This window comes from Scyliorhinus canicula, chromosome 17 (genome assembly GCF_902713615.1).
Source record: "Scyliorhinus canicula chromosome 17, sScyCan1.1, whole genome shotgun sequence".
Taxonomy (NCBI): Eukaryota; Metazoa; Chordata; class Chondrichthyes; order Carcharhiniformes; family Scyliorhinidae; genus Scyliorhinus; species Scyliorhinus canicula.
Genome location: NC_052162.1, coordinates 70,749,965 through 70,773,097, shown reverse-complemented (window position 1 = coordinate 70,773,097; position 23,133 = coordinate 70,749,965). Strand labels below are relative to the sequence as shown.

The 23,133-nt window shown below is 45.1% G+C and overlaps 1 protein-coding gene across 6 annotated transcripts in view; it reads right to left on the bottom strand.

Moving 5' to 3' along the window:
* Nucleotides 1-19,424: 19,424 nt before the first annotated feature.
* Nucleotides 19,425-23,133, bottom strand: part of pcdh11 (protocadherin 11) — a 777,373-nt gene continuing 773,664 nt past the window's right edge. For 5 of the 6 annotated variants that reach the window (XM_038774323.1, XM_038774325.1, XM_038774327.1 and 2 more), the window contains one exon: nucleotides 19,425-21,655. In XM_038774323.1, coding sequence (XP_038630251.1) covers nucleotides 21,264-21,655 — 392 coding nt within the window. In that variant the 3' untranslated portion in view covers nucleotides 19,425-21,263. The remainder of the gene's footprint in view (nucleotides 21,656-23,133) is intronic. The other variant, XM_038774329.1, reaches the window with a different exon arrangement.

The window sequence follows — 23,133 nt, the reverse complement described above, 5'->3', positions numbered from 1 at the left end:
ACTTCTCTTTTGGGGGGGAGATTAGTGCGTCATATGTTTTTGTCTTCTAGTATTGTTATCATTATAGTGAATTCATCCGAATACGAGAGGGGTGTGGTAGCATGGCCCATTTAAAGGGGCGGGCTCCACTGATCACGTGACCGGCTTGGGGCCAATCGTGGAGGGGTACATGAACCCTAGCCAATGGGGAGTTTGTGTGAGGCTTTGAGAGCAGGAGCCGGGCAGTTTGAACCCTGAAGCTGAAATGTTAAGACCTGTTATATTGAGTTCTTTGCCTACTTAACTGCCTTTGCCTTTCATTCGTAAACCCCTTTGTTAACTACTGGAAGGCTCTGGTGTCTGTCTCGATCGCAGCTGACAGACATTTTGAACTGAGTGGTGAAGGAAGTAACAGTTAAGACAGTAAAGAAGCTCCAGCAAGAGTCATATTAATTCAAACCGTAAGTGCCTACCATTGGTAAACTAGACCCATTTTACCAAGGGGTTGAGGATTGGAGTCAGTGCATCGAACAATGTTTTAGTACACTCCTGGTAGCATGTTATGATATACTACTGAATGTAATGTATGTTACTCAATACTGTTGTTGATGAGGTTTTCTGAAACTTGATGAGAAAGACTCGAAGTCGTCCAGTAATAACAAAAGATTCAGTGAGTAACTAAAATAACAATTTTGTGAGTTCTTTACTTTAATATTAATAAGAGCAATAAGGTTAACAAGATCTAAATAACGTAACTATGTTTAACTACACTAACACTCTGAGCTAATCTACACACCTACTCTCTTGTTACAGTACACCCAAAAGAGAGAGGGGAACAGCATGGGTCTGGCTTTTATACCCCTGTTAGTGCTGCCCTCTAGTGATCATCTGATTCTACTGATTACACATTAACCCCTTACGTACATGCACATACAGAGATCACTACAAACTATTCTGCTATCTGTTTACTGTGAATGAGATCACAGGTGAGGACAAGCAGAAGGTGATACTTCTGTCAGTTTGCATGCCCCAAACGTATAATTTAATTTGGAAACTCACATCCCCTGACTTAAAGACTTTTGACCAGATAGTAAAATTAGTTAAAGATCATTTCAAGCTAAGGCCTTCAATTATCTTCCAATGTTATAAGTTTAACTCTGAAGGGACCAGGAAGAGTTTGCCTCAGCCTTCATAGCCAATCATCACCAGCTCGCTGAGCTCTGTGAATTCAGGACTGCACTTAATGGTATGTTGCACGACCAGCTGGTTTGTGGCATCCATAACCTTAATATCCAGAAGATGCTCCTGGCTGAAACCACTGGAACGTTCAAAAAAGCAATCAACATAGTGACAGAGTGTGCTGAGAATGGTGCCACTGAGTTTCAAACTGTGTCTGAAGGGGTGGTTAACCATGTATGGGGCAATATGGCCATGTGATCCACGACAGGATCAACAGGCAGGGCAGAGAACCAGTCACCATCCTTGAGACTGCATTGGAGTCAAAGGACCTGGAAAAAGATGGGGCATCAACCTAAATCAGAGATGGACTTTAATAATTGCGGAGGAGACCATCTCCAGGAGACCTGCCATGTTTGGGAATTTGTGATCCTTTTGATGTAATCTAAGGAGGCACATTCAGGTATGTTGCAGCTCTAGGCAAAGTGCGCCAATACGAAAGTAAAACAACAGTGGCAGCAGTTCACAGCACCACTGAACATAGTTGGGAAGAGCTCTGAAGAAGAGCATGCAATGTATCGGTTGAATGCAGATAAATTGAATAAGACAGCTCCGATTGAAATTGTCTTAAGGGTTAACAGAAAACTCCTTAAAATGGAGTTTTGGTGACTATAGTGCGGGAGAAGATTTTCCAATAGCTTAGTGCAGAAACTCAGCGTGAGATCTATTGGCCGCGTTACACCTGAAAGGCAGCATGGTGGGTCAATGCCGGGGATTCCTTTTCCAGGATCTATCCGGCTCGCCATGCCTCTCGAGATCTAATGCGAATTCCCGAGATGTCGCGATGTGAATCCCGCCCCATGTGAGCAGGATCAATTTTTGGAAAATCTGCATATAGAGTGAGACAGCTAGTCTCATTCTAAAATACATTCCCACAATCTACCCAAGGCATGGGATCTAACCTCCTCGCCTTGGCGATTTCAGGCGAATGCTGTTCAGTGCTGATCTCCTCAAACAGGGACCAAATGGAACAGGACATGGGGGCCCCCCCAGGGGGTCGGAGGCCCCCAGATGCTACCCAAATGGCTGTTCGATAGCGTGGAAACACCCCACTAGTTGAAGAATTAGTGCAACAATGCCATCAATGCCATATGCAACAGTCCTTGCTACCGTCCACTACTCTTCACCCTTCGGAATGGCCAGGTCACCCATGGACCCAGGTCCTTTTATGGGCCCAATGTTTTTAGTTCTGGTGGATGGCCACTTTAAGTGGCTATTGATTCAAGAGATGGAAGCTTCTACGGTTGTCATGATGGATGCCTTGCATCGAGTGTTTGCCGTTCATGGGCTTCCAAAATCAATCACTTCAGGCAATACCACCCCTTTTATTGGTGATAATTTGCAGGTTTTTGTGAAGCAAATGGAATATGGCGCACGAAGATGAACCCGTACCACCCAGTATTTAACGGTTTGGCTGAGAGGGCCAATCAGCCCTTCAAGAATGCAACTTTTCCAGTGGTTGGTTCAATCTTTGTTACTGTCCAACTCAACCTCCCACTCCACCATGGGGGTCACACCTGCTGAGCTGCTCATGGGCCACTGATTGAGAACAAGATTAGATCTCGTGTTTCCAAATTTGACGGAAAGGATGGGAGCATGTCAGGCCTCCCAGATGGGTCACCGGTCAGAGCAGGGGGGGAAGGTTGTTCCGAGTGGGAGACCCTGGGCGGGTTTCCCGGCGGGGTCAACATGCCCTCAGGAGCAGCGATTCTGACCCTTACAGGGGGCCAGCATGGCACTGGAGCGACCCATGGCGCTCCAGCTGCCGATGCTGGCGTCAGATGGGTGCCGCGGGTCTGCGCATGTGCAGTGGGACTGGCGCCAGTGCGCGCATGGGCAGTGGCTTCCTTCTCCGTGCCAGCCCCGACGCAACATGGCGTAGAGCTACAGGGGCCGGCACAGAGCAAAAGAGGCCCCCAGCCCGAGAAGCCAATTGGCAGGCCACAATCGTGGGCCAGGCCATAGCCAAGGCCCCCCTCCCCCCACTCCACGCTGCCCCTGGATGCAGCCGAGGTCCCGCCGGATAAGACCACACGTGGACGGCGCGGTGGGACTCGGAGTTTTTGCGCGTCCGCTCGGCCCATCCCAGGCGGAGAATCGTCGGGGGGGATTGGGTAGAGTGGCCCCCGACTGGCACCATGCTGCCCGCGCCGGCACCAATGGCACGGATTCTCCGCTCATCGGAGAATCGGCAGACCGACGTCGGGGCAACGTCGATTTGCGCTTTTTGCCCGGCCTGGGCTGAGAGAATCCCGCCCCCTGTTTTGGTCCGTAATTTCACCTCCAGTCCATGGTTAGCAGGACAGGTTGTGGCGCAGTCGGTGTCATATGTTGTCAATGTCATTGGGAAGACCATCAGTAAACACGCCAACCACATGCACAGTCCAGGGGTGGCAACGCCCAGCTTGGAGTCAGGAACCCCACCAGCATTGTGAACACTCCTGTAACTCTGTCTGGCTAAGGGGAGTCGGGGGCTTCCGAATCTACTCACTCAGATGAAAAACAGTAAAATGGGGAAATAAGAATACTGGTCTGAACTGTTTTTTCCCACTGAGCAACCAGCTGTGCCCGTCGAGACCAGTGAGGCCAGCTCACCTGTCATTGAGACGATGCTTCCTGAGGTGACACTGACTGGGCAATTCGATTGCCCAGATAGCTGCTGAACCTGTGGCAGAGCGATTGACTTTTTCATGACCTCTCTTTCCCTCTTGTCTCTTATAACCGTTGTAACTTGTATATTTAGTTTTTGGGGTAGTTATAATAAAGGGTTGAAGGGGAGGGAGGGATGTGGTAGCGTGGCTCCTTTAAGTGGGCGGGTTCCATGGGTAACATGACCAGCTCGGGGCCAATCGCCACAACTACGCAAACCCAACCAATAGGTTGTTTGCGCGGGGCCACAGAAGCAGGGCTCAAGGCAGTGTGGAGCCCAGAGCCGAAGTGTTAGCACCTGTTAATGTTGTGATCTGTATCTGTTACTTAACTGCCTCTGCCTTTCATCAGTAAACCCCTTTGTTAAATACTGGAAGCCTCCAGTGTATGTCTCGAGCCAACAAAAGTGGAATAGAAGGGGTCTTTTGAAAGCAATACACTGGCCATTTTATCACTTGTTGCAGTGAAGATCTTTTCCTGCAGCTAAATGATCAGAGTTCATAAAGGCAAATGTGGAATGTTTTGCGAGTTGTATGCATACCTCTATGAGGTTGCTTGGGATGGTTCTGTGCGTTCTTGTGATGCAGATAAGTTTTACAGGGAAACTGATCTGAATCATAGAGTATAAATTCAAAGTTACTGCATCATCTGTACAATAAAACATTCACCATAAGGTCATGGAAACATTTTGAACTTCTTGCAGTGACACAGAACATTAGCTGAAGGAAAAAAGCTGCTATTAGGAAAATCTAATGGTGGTGAGTTGTAAGCCTGTCATAACACCACAAAACTGCACTTCTACATTATTTCAACCAACAGAGCGGCAATTAAGCTAGCAAAAGTGTTTGTTCATGCTGATAATCTGTTAATTTCATTGCTTTAGCATTTTTACCATCAAAAATAATGCTCCTTGTACATATCATACAGGCACAACACAAACATTTATTTTGCATACTGGTTTTAATGAATGTGGCCAGAACCTTTTGTGAAAAATCATGATATCTGTAAATGTTATTTGGTGTCAGATATTTGTAAATGTTATTCAAGGTTACACAAACCTTTTCGGTAAATATCAAGGGAATGGGTGGGTGGGGTTGACACTTACCCGCACCCTACTAGTAGCTTATCACCCACAAATACTAAATCAAAGAACAAAGAACAAAGAAAAGTACAGCACAGGAACAGGCCCTTCAGCCCTCCAAGCCTGCGCTGACCATGCTGCCCGTCTAAACTAAAATCTTCTACACTTCCGGGGTCCGTATCCCTCTATTCCCATCCTATTCATGTATTTGTCAAGACGCCCCTTAAACGTCACCATCGTCCCTGCTTCCACCACCCCCTCCGGCAGCGAGTTCCAGGCACCCACTACCCTCTGTGTAAAAAAAACTTGCCTCGTACATCTCCTCTAAATCTTTCCCTCGAACCTTAAACCTATGCCCCCTAGGAATTGACCCCTTTACCCTGGGAAAAAGCCTCTGACTATCCACTCTTTCTATGCCCCTCATAATTTTGTAGACCTCTACCAAGTCGCCCCTCAACCTCCGACATTCCAGTGAGAATAAACTGAGTTTATTCAACCTCTCCTCATAGGAAGAGTGAACCAGATGGTCCTTCAAGCCTGCTCTACCATTTGTGGCTGATCTCCTACCTCAGCTGCACTTTCTCACCCATTCCCAAGATCCCTTCATTTTCCTGAGAGACCAAAATCACTAACTATTAAACTCAGCCTTGAATATACCCTATAGTGGAGCATCCAAGATCCTCTGTGGTCGGCCAGTCTAAAGATTCCAAACCCTTTGAGTGAAGTCATTTCTACTTATCTTTATCCTAAATGGTCTACCCCTTTCCTGAGACTTTGCCCTGATGTTTGAGATTCCCCAGAGAGAAGAAATAACTTCTCAGTGACTACCACGTCAAGCTCCTTCAGAATTCTGGATGTTTCAAGATGTCTCCTCAAAGTTCCAGAGAGTAAAAGCCCAAATTGTTGAGCCTCTCACTAGAGAGCAACCCTCGACACTGGAATCCAATCTGATGAAACTTTAAGGTACTGCCTCCAAGGCAAGTGTATCTTTCTTTAGATATGGAAAGAAAACTGGGCAGGCTACTTCAAGTATGGTGTAACAAACTATGCTAATGGTATTTGCGAGGGTATCGTAACTCGAAAGACCGGTTTGTTGCGGTGTGTAGTTTTGTTTTTGGAATGGTGTGAGGAGTCAAGTGAAATCTCAGTGAGATTCAGTTGTCCAGTTGTTGTGTAACAATTGTTTAAAATTATTTATTCAATTAAAGAAAAGAATCACTACTCTAAGACAATATGACTTACTAAACACACACACGCAGCATATGTAGAAAGTGCCCCTTGTTCCAAAATATATCAATGATCCCTGAACTCCTTAAGTCTCCCCATTTCCCACAAACAACATCCAAATTAAATAGATCTATAAATCAAAACCAGCTTATAGTTACCACACTAAGCAGCACGGTAGCATGGTGGTTAGCATAAATGCTTCACAGCTCCAGGGTCCCAGGTTCGATTCCCGGCTGGGTCACTGTCTGTGCGGAGTCTGCACGTCCTCCCCCTGTGTGCGTGGGTTTCCTCCCGGGTGCTCCGGTTTCCTCCCACAGTCCAAAGATGTGCGGGTTAGGTGGATTGGCCATGCTAAATTGCCCGTAGTGTCCTAAAAAAAAGTAAGGTTAAGGGGGGGGTTGTTGGGTTACGTGTAAGGGTGGATACGTGGGTTTGAGTAGGGTGATCATTGCTCGGCACAACATCGAGGGCCGAAGGGCCTGTTCTGTGCTGTACTGTTCTATGTTCTATGTATACACGGAGGATAATCGTGTCTGGGAAGCATCTTGTCCAGGTCCAGCAAATATATTTAAACTACCCTTACAAAGGCTTTATGCACTGCCTTGGCTCTCAGGTGTGGAGATGCCGGCATTGGTCTGGGGTGGGCACAGTAAGAAGTCTTACAACACCAGGTTAAAGTCCAACAGGTTTGTTTCGAATCACTAGCTTACGGAGCACTCCTTCCTCAGGTGAATTCACCTGGTGTTGTAAGACTTCTTTCTTGGCTCTAAGACTTAGAGACTATTAGATGTAAAACCGACCTCCAGACAGTTGAATGGAAACTGGCCTCTAGGCCGTTAGATGTAACCTGGTCTTCTCGGCTGTTAGATGTAAACTGGCTGTCTGCTTCTGAGTGTGCTGGCAATTATACAACTGCTCCCCTATGATTCTCCATTTTACGTATTTGGCTGACCCTCCTCTCACATTCCTTGACTCTAGAAATGAGCTGAATTGATTCGACCCAAACCTGTTGGACTTTAAGCTGGTGTTGTAAGACTTCTTACTGTGCCCACCCCAGTACAATGCCAGCATTTCCACATCCTAGAAATTAACATGTGTATATCTCACTGATCTACAGTCATCTAAGTTGTTTCTGCTAATTTGCAATTCTCACCTGATTCTATCTCAATGCCTGCTGAACCTGTTACTGGGAAAGACGCATCTCATCCAACCATTTGAATACTGGTTTCTGCTGTCGTTAGGCAGTTATCTACCTGTTGCTGGGCAGATCACATTCTATTATGTCTTATTAGATTAAGTTTTCTGCTGTTACAAGGCAAATCCATGACAGCAGTCACACCAAAGTTCTACATAATTGTAGCAAGGCTTCCTAATTCTTGTACTCTAATGCCTTTGCAATAAAGAGCAACATGCCAGTTGTCTTCCTAACCACTCGCTATGCCTCCATGCTAGATTTCCATATTCTTTGTAATGATCCACCCAAGTTCTGATGCAAGGTCATAACTTGAAATGTTGCACCGTTTTTCTCTCTCCACAGATGCTGCCAGACCTGTTGTGTATATTCTGTGCTATTTCCAGCACCTGCAATATTTTTCTTTTGTACACCCAACTTTCATTTAACATCAACATTGAAGAGTTTTGCAGTATTTAAAAAGAAATCCACATTTCTATTCTTGCAAACAAAGTAAATAAGTTAACACTTCCTCACATTTTTATTTCATATGCCAATTTGCTGTTCATTTATTTAACCTATAACTCTCTCTCTTCATCTATATTTCTTTTCATATATGCCCGCATCTTGTTGTTGCCATATTTTGTACCCCTCACAGCTTACATTTCCACCTAGTTATGTATCATCACCAAACGTGGATAAATTACTCTTGGGTTCTTCATATGCATCATTAATATAGATTCTAAATAGACAAGGCCCCAGCACTGATTCCTGTAGCAGTCCACTACATACAACTGACCAATGGACAGGGGCCTCCCTGCCCCGATCCATGCTAATATATTACTGCTAACTCCATGAGCCCTTATCTTGCATGACACTGTTTCAGAGGCATCTTATCGGAGGCCTTATGGAAATCCAAGTGTACCACATCTAATGGCTCCCCTTTACGACCCAACTAGTTAACTCTAATAAATTTGTCAAACATAATTCCCCATTCGGCAAGCTGTACTGACTGTCTAATCACGCTGCAATGTATTAAGTGCATTGGTAAGACTTCCTTAATAATAGATTCCAGCACTTACGTGCTGACAGATGTCACATTACTGGCCTGTAGTTCCCGGTTTACCTCTTTCTCATTTACTGAATCGCAGTATTACATTTGCTAAGTTCTAATCTGATGGGACAGTTTTAGAATTTAGGGAATTTTGGAAAATCATAACGGGTACAGATACTACCCTTGCTATGCAATTCAGGTCTTCTACTTTGAAGACAGGCACAAAACAATTGTGCAAAGCCTCTGTTATTCCCCCATTCCCTATGATAATTTCTCCAGATGCTCTGGATCGAAAGCTAACGCTTCCCTGACCTTTTTTGTTTTTTTTATTAATTTGATCGTGGGACGTGGGCAATGCTGGCAGGACCAGCATTTTTTGTCCATCTTTAATTGTTCCCAAGAAGGTGCTGGTGAGCCAGCTTCTTGAATTGATGCAGCTAATGTAATGTGGATGCATCTACATTTCTGTTCGGAAGGGAGTTCCTGGGTTTTTAACCAATCGACAGTTAAAGGAATGGTGATATATTTCCAAGTCGGGATGGTTTGTGTCATGGAGGGGAACTTGCAGGCGGTGGTGTTCCCATGCGACTACTGCCATTGCCCTTCAAGGTGGTAGAGGTTGCATGTTTGTGAGGTTCCATTGAAGAAGGCATGGCATGTTGCAGCAGTACATCTTGTAGATGGTACGTATTGCTGTCATTGTTTGTGGAGGGAATGAACATTTAAGGTGGTAGGTGGGATGCTCTGTCCTGGGTGGTATTGAACCTCATGAGTGTTATTGAAATCATACTCTTCCAGGCATGTGGAGAGTATTCCACCACATTGCAGACTTGTGCTTTGTTTATTGTGGGCAGGTTTTGAGCAGTCAGGAGATGAGTTGCCTACTGCAGAATTCTTTATAATAATGATAATTTTTATTAGTGTCACAAGTAGGCTTACATTAACACTGCAATGAAGTTACTGTGAAAATCCCCTAGTTGCCTCCGGCCTTTGTTTGGGTACATTGAGGGAGAATTCAGAATGTCCAATTCATCTAACAAGCACATCTTTCAGGACTTGTAGGAGGAAACCGGAGCACCCGGAGGAAACCCACGCAGACACAGGGAGAATGTGCAGACGCCACACAGACAGTGACCCAAGCCGGGAATCGAACCCGTGTCTCTGGTGCTGTGAAGCAACAGTGCCACCCACTGTGCTACCATCCCCAACCTCTGATCTGCTCTTGTAGTCACAGTAAGGCTTTTAGTAAATGGTAATCTCCAGGATGTTGATGGCAGAGAATTATATGATGGCAATGTCATTCAAGGTCAAATGGAGGTGGTTAGATTCTCTCTTTCTGGAGATGGTCACTGCCTGGAACTTGGGAATGTTACTTGCCACTTAATAGCCAAAAATGGAATGTTGCTCAGATATTGCTGCATGCCGGTGTGGATGACATTAGTACCTAAAGACTCACAAATTGTACCGAACACTTCAATGATCAGAAAATATTCTTATTTCTGAACTTATGATAGATGGAAGGTAATTGTTGAAACAGCTGAAGACGGTCAAGGACACTACACTGAAGAACTCCCCCAGCAACATCCTTGTAATGAAAGGATTGGACTCCAATAAGTATAGCATCTTCATTTGCACTAGGAATGATTCCAACAATTGAGGTGTTGCCTTTCAGATGAGATGTTAAGCCACAGCCCCATCTGCCTGCCCAGGTAGATGCAAAAGAGCCCATGAAATTATTCAAAGATGGGTCGCGAAGTTATACCTGATGTTCTGGTCAACATGTGTTCCTCAATCTAAATCAGAGACATTATCACATTTCTGTTTGTCAGAGTTTCCTGTGCATAAATTGGTTGCCATGTTACCTCCATTTCAGCAGTGACTACAGATCAAATGTAGATTGGACTGAATTCTTCATTTGGGAAACTATGGGCTGGATTCTCCAATTTTGAGGCTGTGTCAGGAGGAAGTGTCTAGTTTTACGCTGAAAAGCTTGGCGCCGCTCCCGCACTGATGCTCCGCCCAGTGGAGGGCTAGCAGCCGCACTACATATAAACCTCGACGTTCCCAACAGAAATGGCCGGAGAATTGCCGGGTCCGTGGCCGCGTATGCACACAATGATAACCTGCAGCGATCGCGCCGTACAACATGGCGGCGGCCGTGCACGGATCCAGCTTGTCAGATAGTGCAACCCAGTAACCACCTTCGTCACCCCCGGACCACCCTCCACCAGTTCTCCCAGCCTCTGCAGAAGCCGCCCACCCCCCCCCCAGCCAGCGGAACTGCTCACGCCCCGCCCGACTGTGATGGCGATGAACACAGTCTGCAGGTGCCGCACGAGGTTGACGAAAGCTCAGAGCACACGTGTCCCACGCCGTCGGGAAGTTGGTCTATTGGGAGCGAAGCATCGAGGGAAGGCCTTCAGGTGACATCCTGCGGCCATCCCAGTGGCATGCGGCGTACTCACTGATGATGCCATTTTGGAGGGGGCTGGGCATCCAAAAGCAGGCGCCACCCCGATTTTGCCATCAAAAAAGGATTCTCCACTTGATCGCTGAATATGATTTCGCCGTCGGCAAGTGTTTTCCAGCCAGAGCTGAATTGCACCAATTTTATCCTTGTCCCCTACATCCCCTGCCAGCCGACACGCCCTGCCCACACACTCCCAGCCGCAGTGGGTGCCCTGGTCACCATACCCCGTACCCCAGACACCCGCTCATAATGTTACCTGGACCATGCGCTATTCCCCTCCCCAGTGCACACACCCTGCCTCTGTTTACGGAAATGTCCCCAGTGCTGAGGCCCAGCCTCTGGGTGTTCAGCACCATAGTGTAGCAACGAGGGGATTTTCACAGTAACTTTATTGCAGTGTTAATGTAAGCTTCCATGGGACACTAATAAAGATTATTATTATGTTGGCTGCTGTGACTGCAATGTTGCTTCCTGCAGTGTTCAGGGACAGTGTCCAGGCATGATGGTCTGATTGGGATGATGGGCAATAACACCCACACGCTACATGGCCCAATTTCATATTGGCAACAGCATTCAGCCGCGCAGCCAAAGGTCTTCACGATGGGAGTTATGGGTACTCGGTGGGACAGACAGGTAAAGGCTGGGTTTTCCTCCATTTCAGGTACACACGATCCAGGAGGCGGCATGGCAGACCCACAGGTGTAGAGACACCTTTCCCTACCCCCAACCCCAGACAAGGGGAGATGTCCCCACCGATGGCACTCCCCGCTGCCTCAACTGAGGCTGCCCTTCACTGGAGCCCCCCCACCACTCCTCTGAGCAATGGGGCTGCAATCCCAGTGCCCCCAGGTTCGTTGCCTGGGAGCGAAGATGGCTACTTACCTCCTCAGATCCCCACAGTAGCAACTCCACTAGCTTTCCGCATTTAAAAAGGTGTACTAATCAGTGCTGGCGTGACCACTTGCTGGTGAAGCTGTTAGATAGGGAGTTGTTCCCATTAATTGTATTGCAATTGGCTTTAAGTGGTGATTGTTGGTTTCTCTCCATGCCTTGGCGGGATCCTGATTTTGCCAATGGGAGCTGGCTGGTTGGATCACAAACCAATTGGTGCCCGGTGTTGTTCTCGATTTTCTAACGGCCGCATCACGCTCTCACCCAAGTATGATGTGGCCGTAAAATCATGCCCATGGTCTTACACAGCAGATTACTATGTAACTTTAAAGCGCATGCCATTGCGGGTAGTGTCTTGAGATGGATAGAAAGCTGGTTAGCAAACAGGAAGCATAGAGTTGGAATAAATTGATCTTTCCCTGATTGCCAGGCAGTGGCTAGTGGGGTACTGCAGGGATTTGGGCGAGGAACCCAACTGTTCATATTATGTATTAATGATTTGGATGAGGAACTCCATATTTGCAGATGATACAAAGTTGGGTGGGGGGATGAGTTGTGAGGTGGATGTACAGATGGTTCAGTGTGATTTGGACAGGCTGAGTGAGTGGGCATATGCATGGCAGATGCAGTATAATGTGGATAAATGTGAGGTTATCCACTTTGGTAGGAAAAAATGGAAAGCAAATTATTTGAATGGGCGTAAATTGAGAGAGGTGGATACTCAACGAGGCCTAGGTATCCGCGTGCATCTGTCACTGAAAGGAAGCACTCGGGTAGAGCAGGCAGTAAAGGAGGCGAATGACATGTTGACCTTCAGAGTGAGAGGATTTGAGTATATGAATAGGGATGTTTTACTGCAATTGTCTCGAGCATTGGTGAGGCCATCCTTAGAATATTGTTATTATCTGAGGAAGGATGTTCTTGCCATGGAGAGAGTGCAGCAAACATTTTCCAGGCTGATTCTGGGATGGTGGGACTGAGGTCTGGATTCTCCATTCCTGAATCTGAGGGCTGACACCAACGGAGGATCCGTGGAGTTCCACGTCACAAAAACCGTCGCCAAACCCGCACTGATTCCGCTACCGGTGAGGGGCACTCACAGGGCTGACAAGCTGAAGCCACGCTTAAACTATACACCCCTCACACACACACTGATCGTGCCTAAAAGTTGGGACAGGTTGTGCTGGCGCAGCTGGGGCCAGAGGCTCCTGGGGGAGTACCGGGGAGAGGGGGTGGTGGAGGAGGGGGGAGTCACCGATATGACCCAGGGCATCAGGTTGAGAGCGGGCTGTCAGCGGCATGCGTAGCTGCATGGCTGCCTTGCCGGCTGCGGTAATGGTATTGCGTACCAGTCCACCCCGACCCCACAGCCCACCTCTTAGCCACTGATGTGACCATCAATTCACACGGCACGTAGTTGGAAGTTAACAGTGGTTTTAATGATCTTACAACGGAGCCTACCTGTGCCAAGATGAACTGGCAGGCAGGCTCAGACTGCCAGGCGTTATACCTCCGGTTAGTGGGAGGAGCCATGGGTGGAGCCATGGGCGGAGCCAAGGGTGGAGCCCAGTACAAACTCCTCATCTCCCCCTAGGGGCAGAGCCGCGCAACTGCTCGTATACTGAGCTTACACAGTCACAGTACATCATATATAATAACAGTGTGAATTACACGGACTGTGATTCACCACAGCCATCACCCTCACTACCCTGGCAGACGTCCCCTGGCCAGTGGCATGACTTTTAGCGAAGCATGGTGGTGCTGGACACTCTTCGTACACCATCTCTCTCTTTCAGCATCCACCACACCAGGTTCATGATTGTTGAGAGCACACATGGACTGCGCTGTAGGGAACTCGGCCCATGGGAGGCGGAGCATCGCGGGTGGGCCCACTAATGAGATGCGAACAGGGTTTCAACTACGCACGGCGTGCATCGCCATTACGCCGTTTTCGAGGAGGCGGAGAATTGTGATTTGGCATCAAACCGGCGCCTGCCACAATTTCGGCATCGGGAGCTGTTCTCTGCCCAATCACACGCCCCGATTTTGCCGTCAGCAAATGGAGAATCACGCCCTGAATTGGCTAGGATTATATTCATTGGAGTTCAGAAGAGTCAGCGGGAATCTCTCTCATTGAACATATAAAATTGTAACAGGATTAGACAGGGCAGATTCAAAAAGAATGTTCTCTAATGTAGGGAGTCCAGAACTAGCGGTGATAATTTGAAGGTTAGGGATAAACATTTTAGGACTGAGATGAGGAGAAATTTGTTGACCCAAAGAGTGATGAATCTGTGGAATTCAACACACAGAATTTAGTTGAGGCCAAAACATTGTGTGATTTCAAGAAGGCACTAAATATTGCTCTTGGGGCTAAAAGGTTCAAGGGATATGGGTGAAAGGTGGGATCAGAGGATTGAATTTGATGATCAGCCATTATCATCAAGTGGTCGAATGGTCTACTCCTGCTTCCATTTTCTAAGTATGTTCCTATGTATGACCTGGACTCGGCAAGAACTGTGCAATGATCACTACCACAATATTGTCATTGACAGATGCATGACTGATAAGGACGAGGTCAAGTTGGGATCCCTCTCCACCTGCCACAAGCCCAGTTTGGCAGATATATTCTTCAGAACGTGACCAGCTCAGTCAGTTGTTGTACTATTGATCCACTTTTGTTGATGTATTTTAGATTCCCTCAACCGGCAATCATTTTGTAACGCTTAAACCCAAAATGTTTCTTCCAGCTGGTATTCAACATGGAGGGGTATTAATTCATAGCTGAGGGAGAGTGATAGGTAGCTATCAGCAAGAGGTTCCTTTGGCCATGTTTGACCTGATGCTTTAGTAAAGGCAATGGAGTCAGTTGACTAAAAATAATGTACTGGTGAATTCACAACAGAAACACACAGGATCAATCCTTCACTGGTCCTTCTCTCTCTGGAGGCCTGTTCTAGCCAGGCCGACCTTTATTTCCAACAGTCCCCACCCCATAGTTAATGGGAGAGTGCATTATCCTCCAGCCGCACAGGGATTGTCATTAACCCAGTCCCGTGTGTCCCATGTGGGATACTACAGATGCCATGAGACTACATGGGGTCCCGCATGAATGTTGAGGAACCCCAGGGCAACTCTCTTCCAATTGTACACAGTGTGTAACCACCTTGGGCACCCAGGGATGGTGATGGATTTGTCTGGAGTATTGACTATAAGGTCATTTGATAAGTATGACTATGTCAGGCCTTTGCTTAACTAGTCTGTGGGACAGTGCTCCCGATTTTGGGACCTCCCCAGATGTTAGATAGGAGGATATTCAAGGTCAAATAGGTAGAGTGCGCTTTTGTTATTTCCAGTGCCTGGGTCAGTATTGAGTGTCTGTCTGGTTTTATTCTCTTTCAACTTTTCTGTAGAGGTTTTACACAATTGAGTGGTTTAACTGTTTGGCATTTCAGAGAACAGTTGAGAGCCAACAGATTGCTGTGGGTGTGGAGACAAATATCGGCCTGATCAGAGAAGGACAGATTCCCTCCCCGGAAGGACATTGGTGAACCAGATGGTTTTTACGACAATCTGTTTCAGGGTCGCCTTACTGAGACAGCTTTTTTAATTCCAGATTTATTCATTAGTTGAATTTAAATTCTTCCAGATGCTGTGGTGGGATTTGAACAGGTGTCCCTGGAACTTCGTCAGGACCTCCTGGATTACCCGTCTAGTGACATTACCACTTATGCTGCTGCCATTCATATCCCGCTCCCACCACCCCAACCCCCTGCATCTTGTTGCTGTGAAGGGGAAAACACGGAAACGGGAAACTACATGTTCGATGTGAAAACTAATCTCAAGTAACACATAGGATTGTGAAATTCAGTTTATGTGGGCATAAATAGACAATGACAGATCAATCACTCATCATAAAACCCAACCAATTTTCCTTCCATTGACTTCAGATGGAAAAGAGAGTCAAGCGTGACATATAACTGACAGCTGATTCACTATCTCCTGTTTCTCAGTGTTGCAGAAGTGGAAAAATCCCATAGCTTCATAATAAAGCAACAGTGTCATCATACAACCACAACAAAGTTAGGCGAATTGTACATTCTGAATTCTCTCTCAGTGTACCGAACAGGCGCCGGAGTGTGGTGACTAGGGGATTTTCACAGTAACTTCATTGCAGTGTTTTTTTTTATAAATTTAGAGTACCCAATTATTTTGTTTCCAAGTAAGTGGCAATTTAGCATGGCCAATCCACCTAACCTGCACATCTTTGGGTTGTGGGGCTGAAACCCACACAGACACGGGGAGAATGTGCAAACTCCACACGGACAGTGACCCAGGGCCGGGAATCAAACCTGGGTCCTCAGCGCCCCAGTCCCAACGCTAACCAATGCTCCACGTACCACCCTATATCATTGCAGTGTTAATGTAAGCCTACTTGTGACACTAAGAAAGATTATTATTATTAGCTTACAGCAAAGCAGAAATGTAGATAAAAAAATACAAAATTGAATAATGCAGCACAAAAACAGACTGATAGCATGACTCCTTAGTGGAAAGGGCAACACCTCAGTGCAAGGAATAATGGAGGCAGCAACGCTCTTCAGGAAAAGTAGGATGTTGCGTTGCTGCAGCGGAGTAACAAGAGTAAAAGAGCTATGCCAGAATAGTGGAAAGTTGATGGCGTTGCAACGTTCTAGAAAGAGGCTGTCGTAGTGCTGAGTAGATTGCCATGGTTTTATGGTGAAGATGGATCTCACAGTGCTGACAAGGAGATGGATGCAGAGAAGGGTAAGGAAAAAGATTAGGGCATATTGCTGTGGGTGAGAAGTCATCAGGCACGGGCTGTGGAAGAAAGACCTCGAATGCGTCGATAGTGAACTGAAAATAAACATTATAATAATCTTTGGGAGCAGGCTTAAAAAAAGTGAAAAATGTAAATCAATGACAAGTTATAAGCACAATGATGTTCCTTATCAATTTAACTAATGTTATAAAGAATCAGGTTAACTTCCATTAAAAGTAACCTAAGGGTCTTTTAAAAAACATAGGTTAAAAAGAAAGTAGGTTGAACATGGGAGAATGACTTGAAATAATTATTAATTTCAGAGTGGGATTATGTCAGAAATAGTGTCCTTGTCTAATGTTGCTTTTGGGTTAACTGGTAGCTATGGGTATGAAATGGACACAGGCAGTAACAATCCCTTTCATGTCAGATCACCACCAAATCACAATGCAGATACGAACTGAAACACTGTAACCATAAGCAACGAGTTCAGGGATTTGAAACCAGCGCCTGGCAATCTACCAGTGTTAACCCTGCAAAGATTGGCCTTCAAAAATAGTTTTTTTGAGGCAGAGATAAGAGCTTCTCATTTTTATGAATTTCAAGTTTTCTGGGTTAGACAGTTGACATCAATCATGACAGACATGTCCATGGAATCACATCATTTATTTTGCAAAACATATTGAACAGGAGAATGGAAAATGACATTAAAAGCCATGACTATTTTTTTAAATAATCTTCAAATGACAGTCCACAAGTAATTAATGAATCTGCAAACCCTACTTTAAAAAAAGACGTACAAATCAAATTTTGAGTATTAACCCTTAAAGGACTGAAGTAGCACTACTTGTTGTACCTCCTTTAAAGCATACATCTACCGTGGATTCTAAGAATTGTTATATTTAACATCAGTTTGCTGTTAATTACCACACTTCCTCCCCTGTTACCTGATAGTGCCGCAGGTTATTGCCACATTTTGTTGATTGTTGCTTTTTCTTTTGCATATCTAGCTGCATATGTTATATGTGTGTTTTTTTTTGGTCGTGTTAGTCCAATGCAGGTGATTACTATCCTCTCAATGTATCATAACACTCCCCAGAAACTGAAGTTGCTCCTTTTGATTGGGCAGGTATGAGTAACAGTTAAAAAGGATAAAGATATGTCCACCTTTACTTGAAGGGGCCTGGATTACAAAGAGATGAAAGTTATGAGGTGAAGTGAGGCTCTGGTTAATCCCAATTCGGAGCACAACATTCGAGTTTGGGCATCGCACCTCAGGAAGGTGACCTTGGGAGGAAGGCAATGCTCAATCACTGAAGTGACGCTTGGGCCGAAAGGATACAACCATGAGGGCAGGTTGTGTCGGCGCGGTTTATATTCTCCTGTGCATAAAAGAATAAGGAGTGGTCTAATTCAGGTGTTAAAGATGATCAAAGAAGTCAATGAGCTTGCTGAGAGAAACCATCTTCTCTGGTGGAGCTAGGCCAGAACAAAGAGGGAGAGAACCTTAAAATTAGATCGAGGCCAGTAAAGATTGATGTCAGGTTGCAGCACTTCTTCACACAAAATAATTCTCTCCCCAAAGTGGACATTGAGACCATGTGAATCAAAATTGTAAAAAATAAGATCGATTAATTCTTGATAAGTGTATCAAGGGTTCTGAAAGGAAAAGGGTAAATAACATGAAGACACAGATCAGCTCTGATCTAACTAAATGGTAAGAAGTCTAACTTCTTACTGGTAAGACTTCTTACTGTGCTCACCCCAGTCCAACGCCGGCATCTCCACATCATAACTAAATGGTGGAAGAGGCTTAATAGCTTACTCCTGTTCCTATGTCCCTTCTACATACAGTAATCTCTCCTTGAAGCAGCATGAACAATTATTGTGCAGGTCAGCTTTGTGTGACAGCAGGCTTTCTCAGTCTGGCTGGAGTGGGTGTCCAATAAAGCTCCATTGTCTGGGAGTGAGCAGACACCCTCCGCTCCCCCCCCCCCCCCCCCCGCCTCCCCCCTTCACACCGATTCCCCCCTCCCTTCCAGCAGACAGGTTGAAAAGCGGCAGCACTGACACCAATGCAGTCGATGAGTGGAAAACAACAACAATTCAGGCACATGGCTTTAGCCAGTGTAAATGTGTACTCTTAACCCACTGTGTTTCCTGTAGCGAGAGGTCTGTCTAATATTGTTTAATCTCATTGTTGCGAAAGGGGCAGAGGGAATTTAAAAAATAAAGATAGCCTGAGCAAAATAAGAAGGGGAGGGGGATATTAAAACAGTCACGCCAGCCAACCGATTTCCCTTTGTGGTATAAGGTCCTCAGTCTAACCTGGTGCTAACTTTTACTCCTATTTTCCAAGCCGACAGGGCAGCATGGTGGCGTAGTGGGTTAGTCCTGCTGCCTCATGGCGCCGAGGTCCTAGGTTCGATCCCGGCTCTGGGTCACCGCTCATGTGGAGTTTGCACATTCTCCACGTGTTTGCGTGGGTTTCGCCCTCACAACCCAAAGATGTGCAGGCAAAGTGGACTGGCCATGCTAAATTGCCCCTTAATTGGAATAAATGAATTGGATACTCTAAATTTATGAAAAAGTACATTTTCCAAGCCGACAGTGTGATTCTGCAAAACATTTGCAGCGCGGTACAAAGCGCAGTGCATAACGTGGATGCCCATTGTTTCTGCACCTCCCGCCCGCCCCCACCATCTAAGTACATTCTGCAAACGAGTCATCAACCTGCAGGTCATTTATCAGCAAAATCAGTTCTGGAAGGGTTAACATTGTCCATTGTTAACATGCAATTTCAACTGCAGTGCTTTGCACAAATAATAACAAATATTCCCATATCCTAAAGCTACCAGCACTACCAAGAAATACTTAAAATTATTCAACGAGACTGATTTTATTTTAATGCTTTACCATCATTCAGTGATTAAAGTAACTGTTTAATTAGGTGGCGCTCTTTTGCACACTGTAACTGCCTGTGATTTGAACAGATTACTGTGAAACAACATTTGACAAATTACAAAGCCACTTATACCCTCTGAGCACATAAACAGCACAATAAGCTTTCCCCATAATCCCCATTTTAGGTGCAAAAAAACCCCACATCTAATATACATAGCAACTTTCATTGTTTTACAAGCAGTCATCATACAGCAGATTTAATGCAGTTTTTACAGCTTTGAGTGACTAGTCAGCTAACTCTACATACAGTAATCCCAAACAAAACTCCATAAAGTCTTTATGTTCATCTCCTTTGCTAAATGCATTCTTAGATTGTCATGTATCCAGAGTGCCTGGAAATTGTGCACGTTACCTGATTTAACATAATAACAAACAAGAGGCTCCTTTTATTTACGTCACAACATAGTAGCAAGCCATTTGGTATTAAATCTGAATTTCTGGGTGGAGAAGGTAGTTCTTCAATTATTCAGTGTAATCTGCAGGTACAACTCAAGGGTCAGTGTCAAACACTGCCCACTTCTCTTATCTGTTATGTAAAGCAGCATTCCTGAAATGGCCCTCGAAGATTCAGTTATAAGACATAGTAATGCTCTATAGAATTGAACAATATATCTTGTCGAAGCTGATAAGGTTTGGACTCCTATAGGATTTTAAGCAGAATGTCCTATAAGATTCTTTAATAAGAGCAACCTGTACTTCAATCTAGTTCAGAAATCAAACGTACAATATAGAAATAGTATATCAGATAACTTCTAATTATCTATAAGTATATAAGCTTTTAAGTATAAAATGTATGTTACATTTTCAATACATTGACTTCAAACTACTCTACATATGTAATATATGAGCTGCGCACGCAACAGCAGTCAATCCTTTTCAAGTTAAAAACAAGACCTACTTTGTAACGAATAAATACAGTTTTAGGTGACTTGGTAGCATGGGGGTAGAAAACCAAGTGCAGTGGCTTTAAAGACCTAGCCTGCTTGCTTCTCAAATCTGCTTGTAGCTCTTACTAAGATGGGTCCCTGGATGGAGTGCTTTTATTTATTGTGAGGTTGTGCACCTATTTCAGAGAGGCACATCACCAGGAGGGCTGGTAAAACTCGACACTGTCAGTTCTCCTTCTGCAAGTGTTTCTTCACTTCCCTGGTCAGAGTGGCCTTCAGACAACTTGCACAAGTCATCCACAGCACAGACTATGCACATTCCACTGCCTTGTTTTTGTTTTTAAAACATGATTAACGTAAATCATCACTTCAGTGAGAAATTGGCTCTCCTTGTACTGCAAAGCACCAAGGAATTCCAGCTTACTGATTTTTGCATCGATCAAGAGTGACTGGCTTAAAAGATCAGTGAAAGTAAAATTCATAGTATTCATACAGTCTGCTTTCTTTGCCGGCATTTTCAAATTAGTGTCTGACTTCTTTAGCTCCAGAAAGAAAAAGATGATTCTGGCTTGCCACCGAACTTTGGTGTAATACAATTGCCCACAAAAAATCAATCCTTAAAATATACCCCCTTTGCCATTTTGCAACACAAACATTTCCTTTTGAGTGTTTGTAATTTAACGGCACAGAGGAGCTGCCGATATACAGCATTATACACTACTTGTTTGGAAGCCTGCCTTACTAAAGGTTTACAGGTGTTAGCAAATGTATGGTACTGCAAAGCAGGCTTGTATATTTTGATGTGTAAGCTCAACATGGACTATAAGCAGCGACTATATACATCTTCCCAAACATTGCTTGAAGTGCTTTCCTAAAGCTGGTGCTCGTGGACGTAGGGGGAGCTGCCCCCAGACACTGACCCCTGCTGGTTTGGCGTAAAGTTTGCCAGGGGAATGACCTTCACAGGATCCTCGTTGCTGCAGTGTCTCTCCGAGCTGCTGTACAACTGCTGTCTGCCGTTGCCTTGGTTTTTGTCAATGTCATCCTTGTTGCTCGCTCTCCCTAGAGTGTGCCTCCCCTCTGACCTGCCGCTTTTGCCCCAGCTTTGCTGAAATCCGATCGACGGCAGGGGAGGGTTAGGCTGCTGGTACTGGGTCAACGATGGGGGCATCCAGCAGTTGTCAGAGTGACCAAGGACGAGGCACTCCTGCGTACAAGTCTCCGAGGCTTCAGCCAATGCTTTCTGAAGAGACACCTCGACACCTGCAACATAAGCACAGATACATAATGAATCAGCTTAGCATGTCCATGGGGAATAGATGTATTTTGCTAATTTGTACAGGAAAGCGTCAGTGAAATCATTTGTTCTAAAAGTGGAAAGGAAAGTCCTTGTTGTAATGTTCGAACGTTGTGCAAAGAGACAACAACATAATTTAATTTGTGCTTTGTGATACCAAGAACCCTTTACAATGTCAGGGTGGGATTAGGCCATACTACATCACTTGGTATTTACATTTACAGATTTCCAGTAACACCAAGTGTCTGCTCATATCATTTACATTTGTCGTGGCTTGGTGTCAGCTTTAATCAATCTTACATTTGTTATTTACATATCTACATGCCATGGTGCCTGACAGTTTCTGGGACCAAGGTCATTCAAATTAGCAAACCCGAACCATCCACTCTAATTAGCAGAATTACAGTTACATGAATTAAACACAAACTGGACAGGAAAAGATACTGCTTCAAGTGTGGTCCTAAATATGAACACTTTCAGACATGTAGTAACTTAATATATGCCATAGAATTACATCAAATTTACAGTACAGAAACAGGCGATTCGGTCCAACAAGTCCATGTCAGTGTTTAAATGCCACATGAGATTCCTCCCATTCTATTTCATGCAACTCTATCTTTGTATTCCTTTCTCCCTCCTGTACTTATCTAGCCTATCCTGAAATGCATTTATGCTATTCACCTCAACCACTTTATGTGGCTGCAGGTTCCACATTCTAACCACTTTGAGTAAATAAGTTTCAGCTGAAATCTTTATTGGGTTTATCGATGGCTACCTTACAGCCTTCAATGCTACGGCCGAAATTCTCCGGCGGTTGCGATTGAATTTTTCCGCCAGCAGTGCAGTCCCACCCATGAGTTTCTCGGTAGCGTGGGGTGGTTACAATGGGAAATCCCATGACAGGAAGTGGGAAGATAGAATCCCGCTGCCAGCAAACGGCACACAGCCGAGAAACAAGCGGCTGGCCAACCGGAGAATCCCGCCCAATGTCTGTTGACCGTATTAGCACACCTTTAGTGCACAAATATATTTGTTTTCCCCATTCTTTGTCAAGGCGATTCCCTAAGCTGGAATGAAGAGTCCATTCTTCAAGCAACAAGCCAGGTAATGAGCACACCCAAGATAGATAGACCTTGAGCAAAACAAGCAGGTCTCATTGGACCCAACGTCAATATATAGACTATCCACCATCCACTTGACTTTTCATCTTTGAGCCTTTGAAAGCAGCAAGGTGGTTTTTGCAATCATAACAAATTAAACTTCCAACTGAAGTGCAAGAAACATTTCACAAATGACAAGGTTTGAGGAAACAGAACTCACAACAGCTGCTCATATTTCAGCAATGAATAATAATTAGACGAAGGGAACCGGAGCTAAAAAAAAGAGGAACTTTAAATAATCACACTCGCTAAATTTCAAACACATTATTTATTACTGCTTTTGA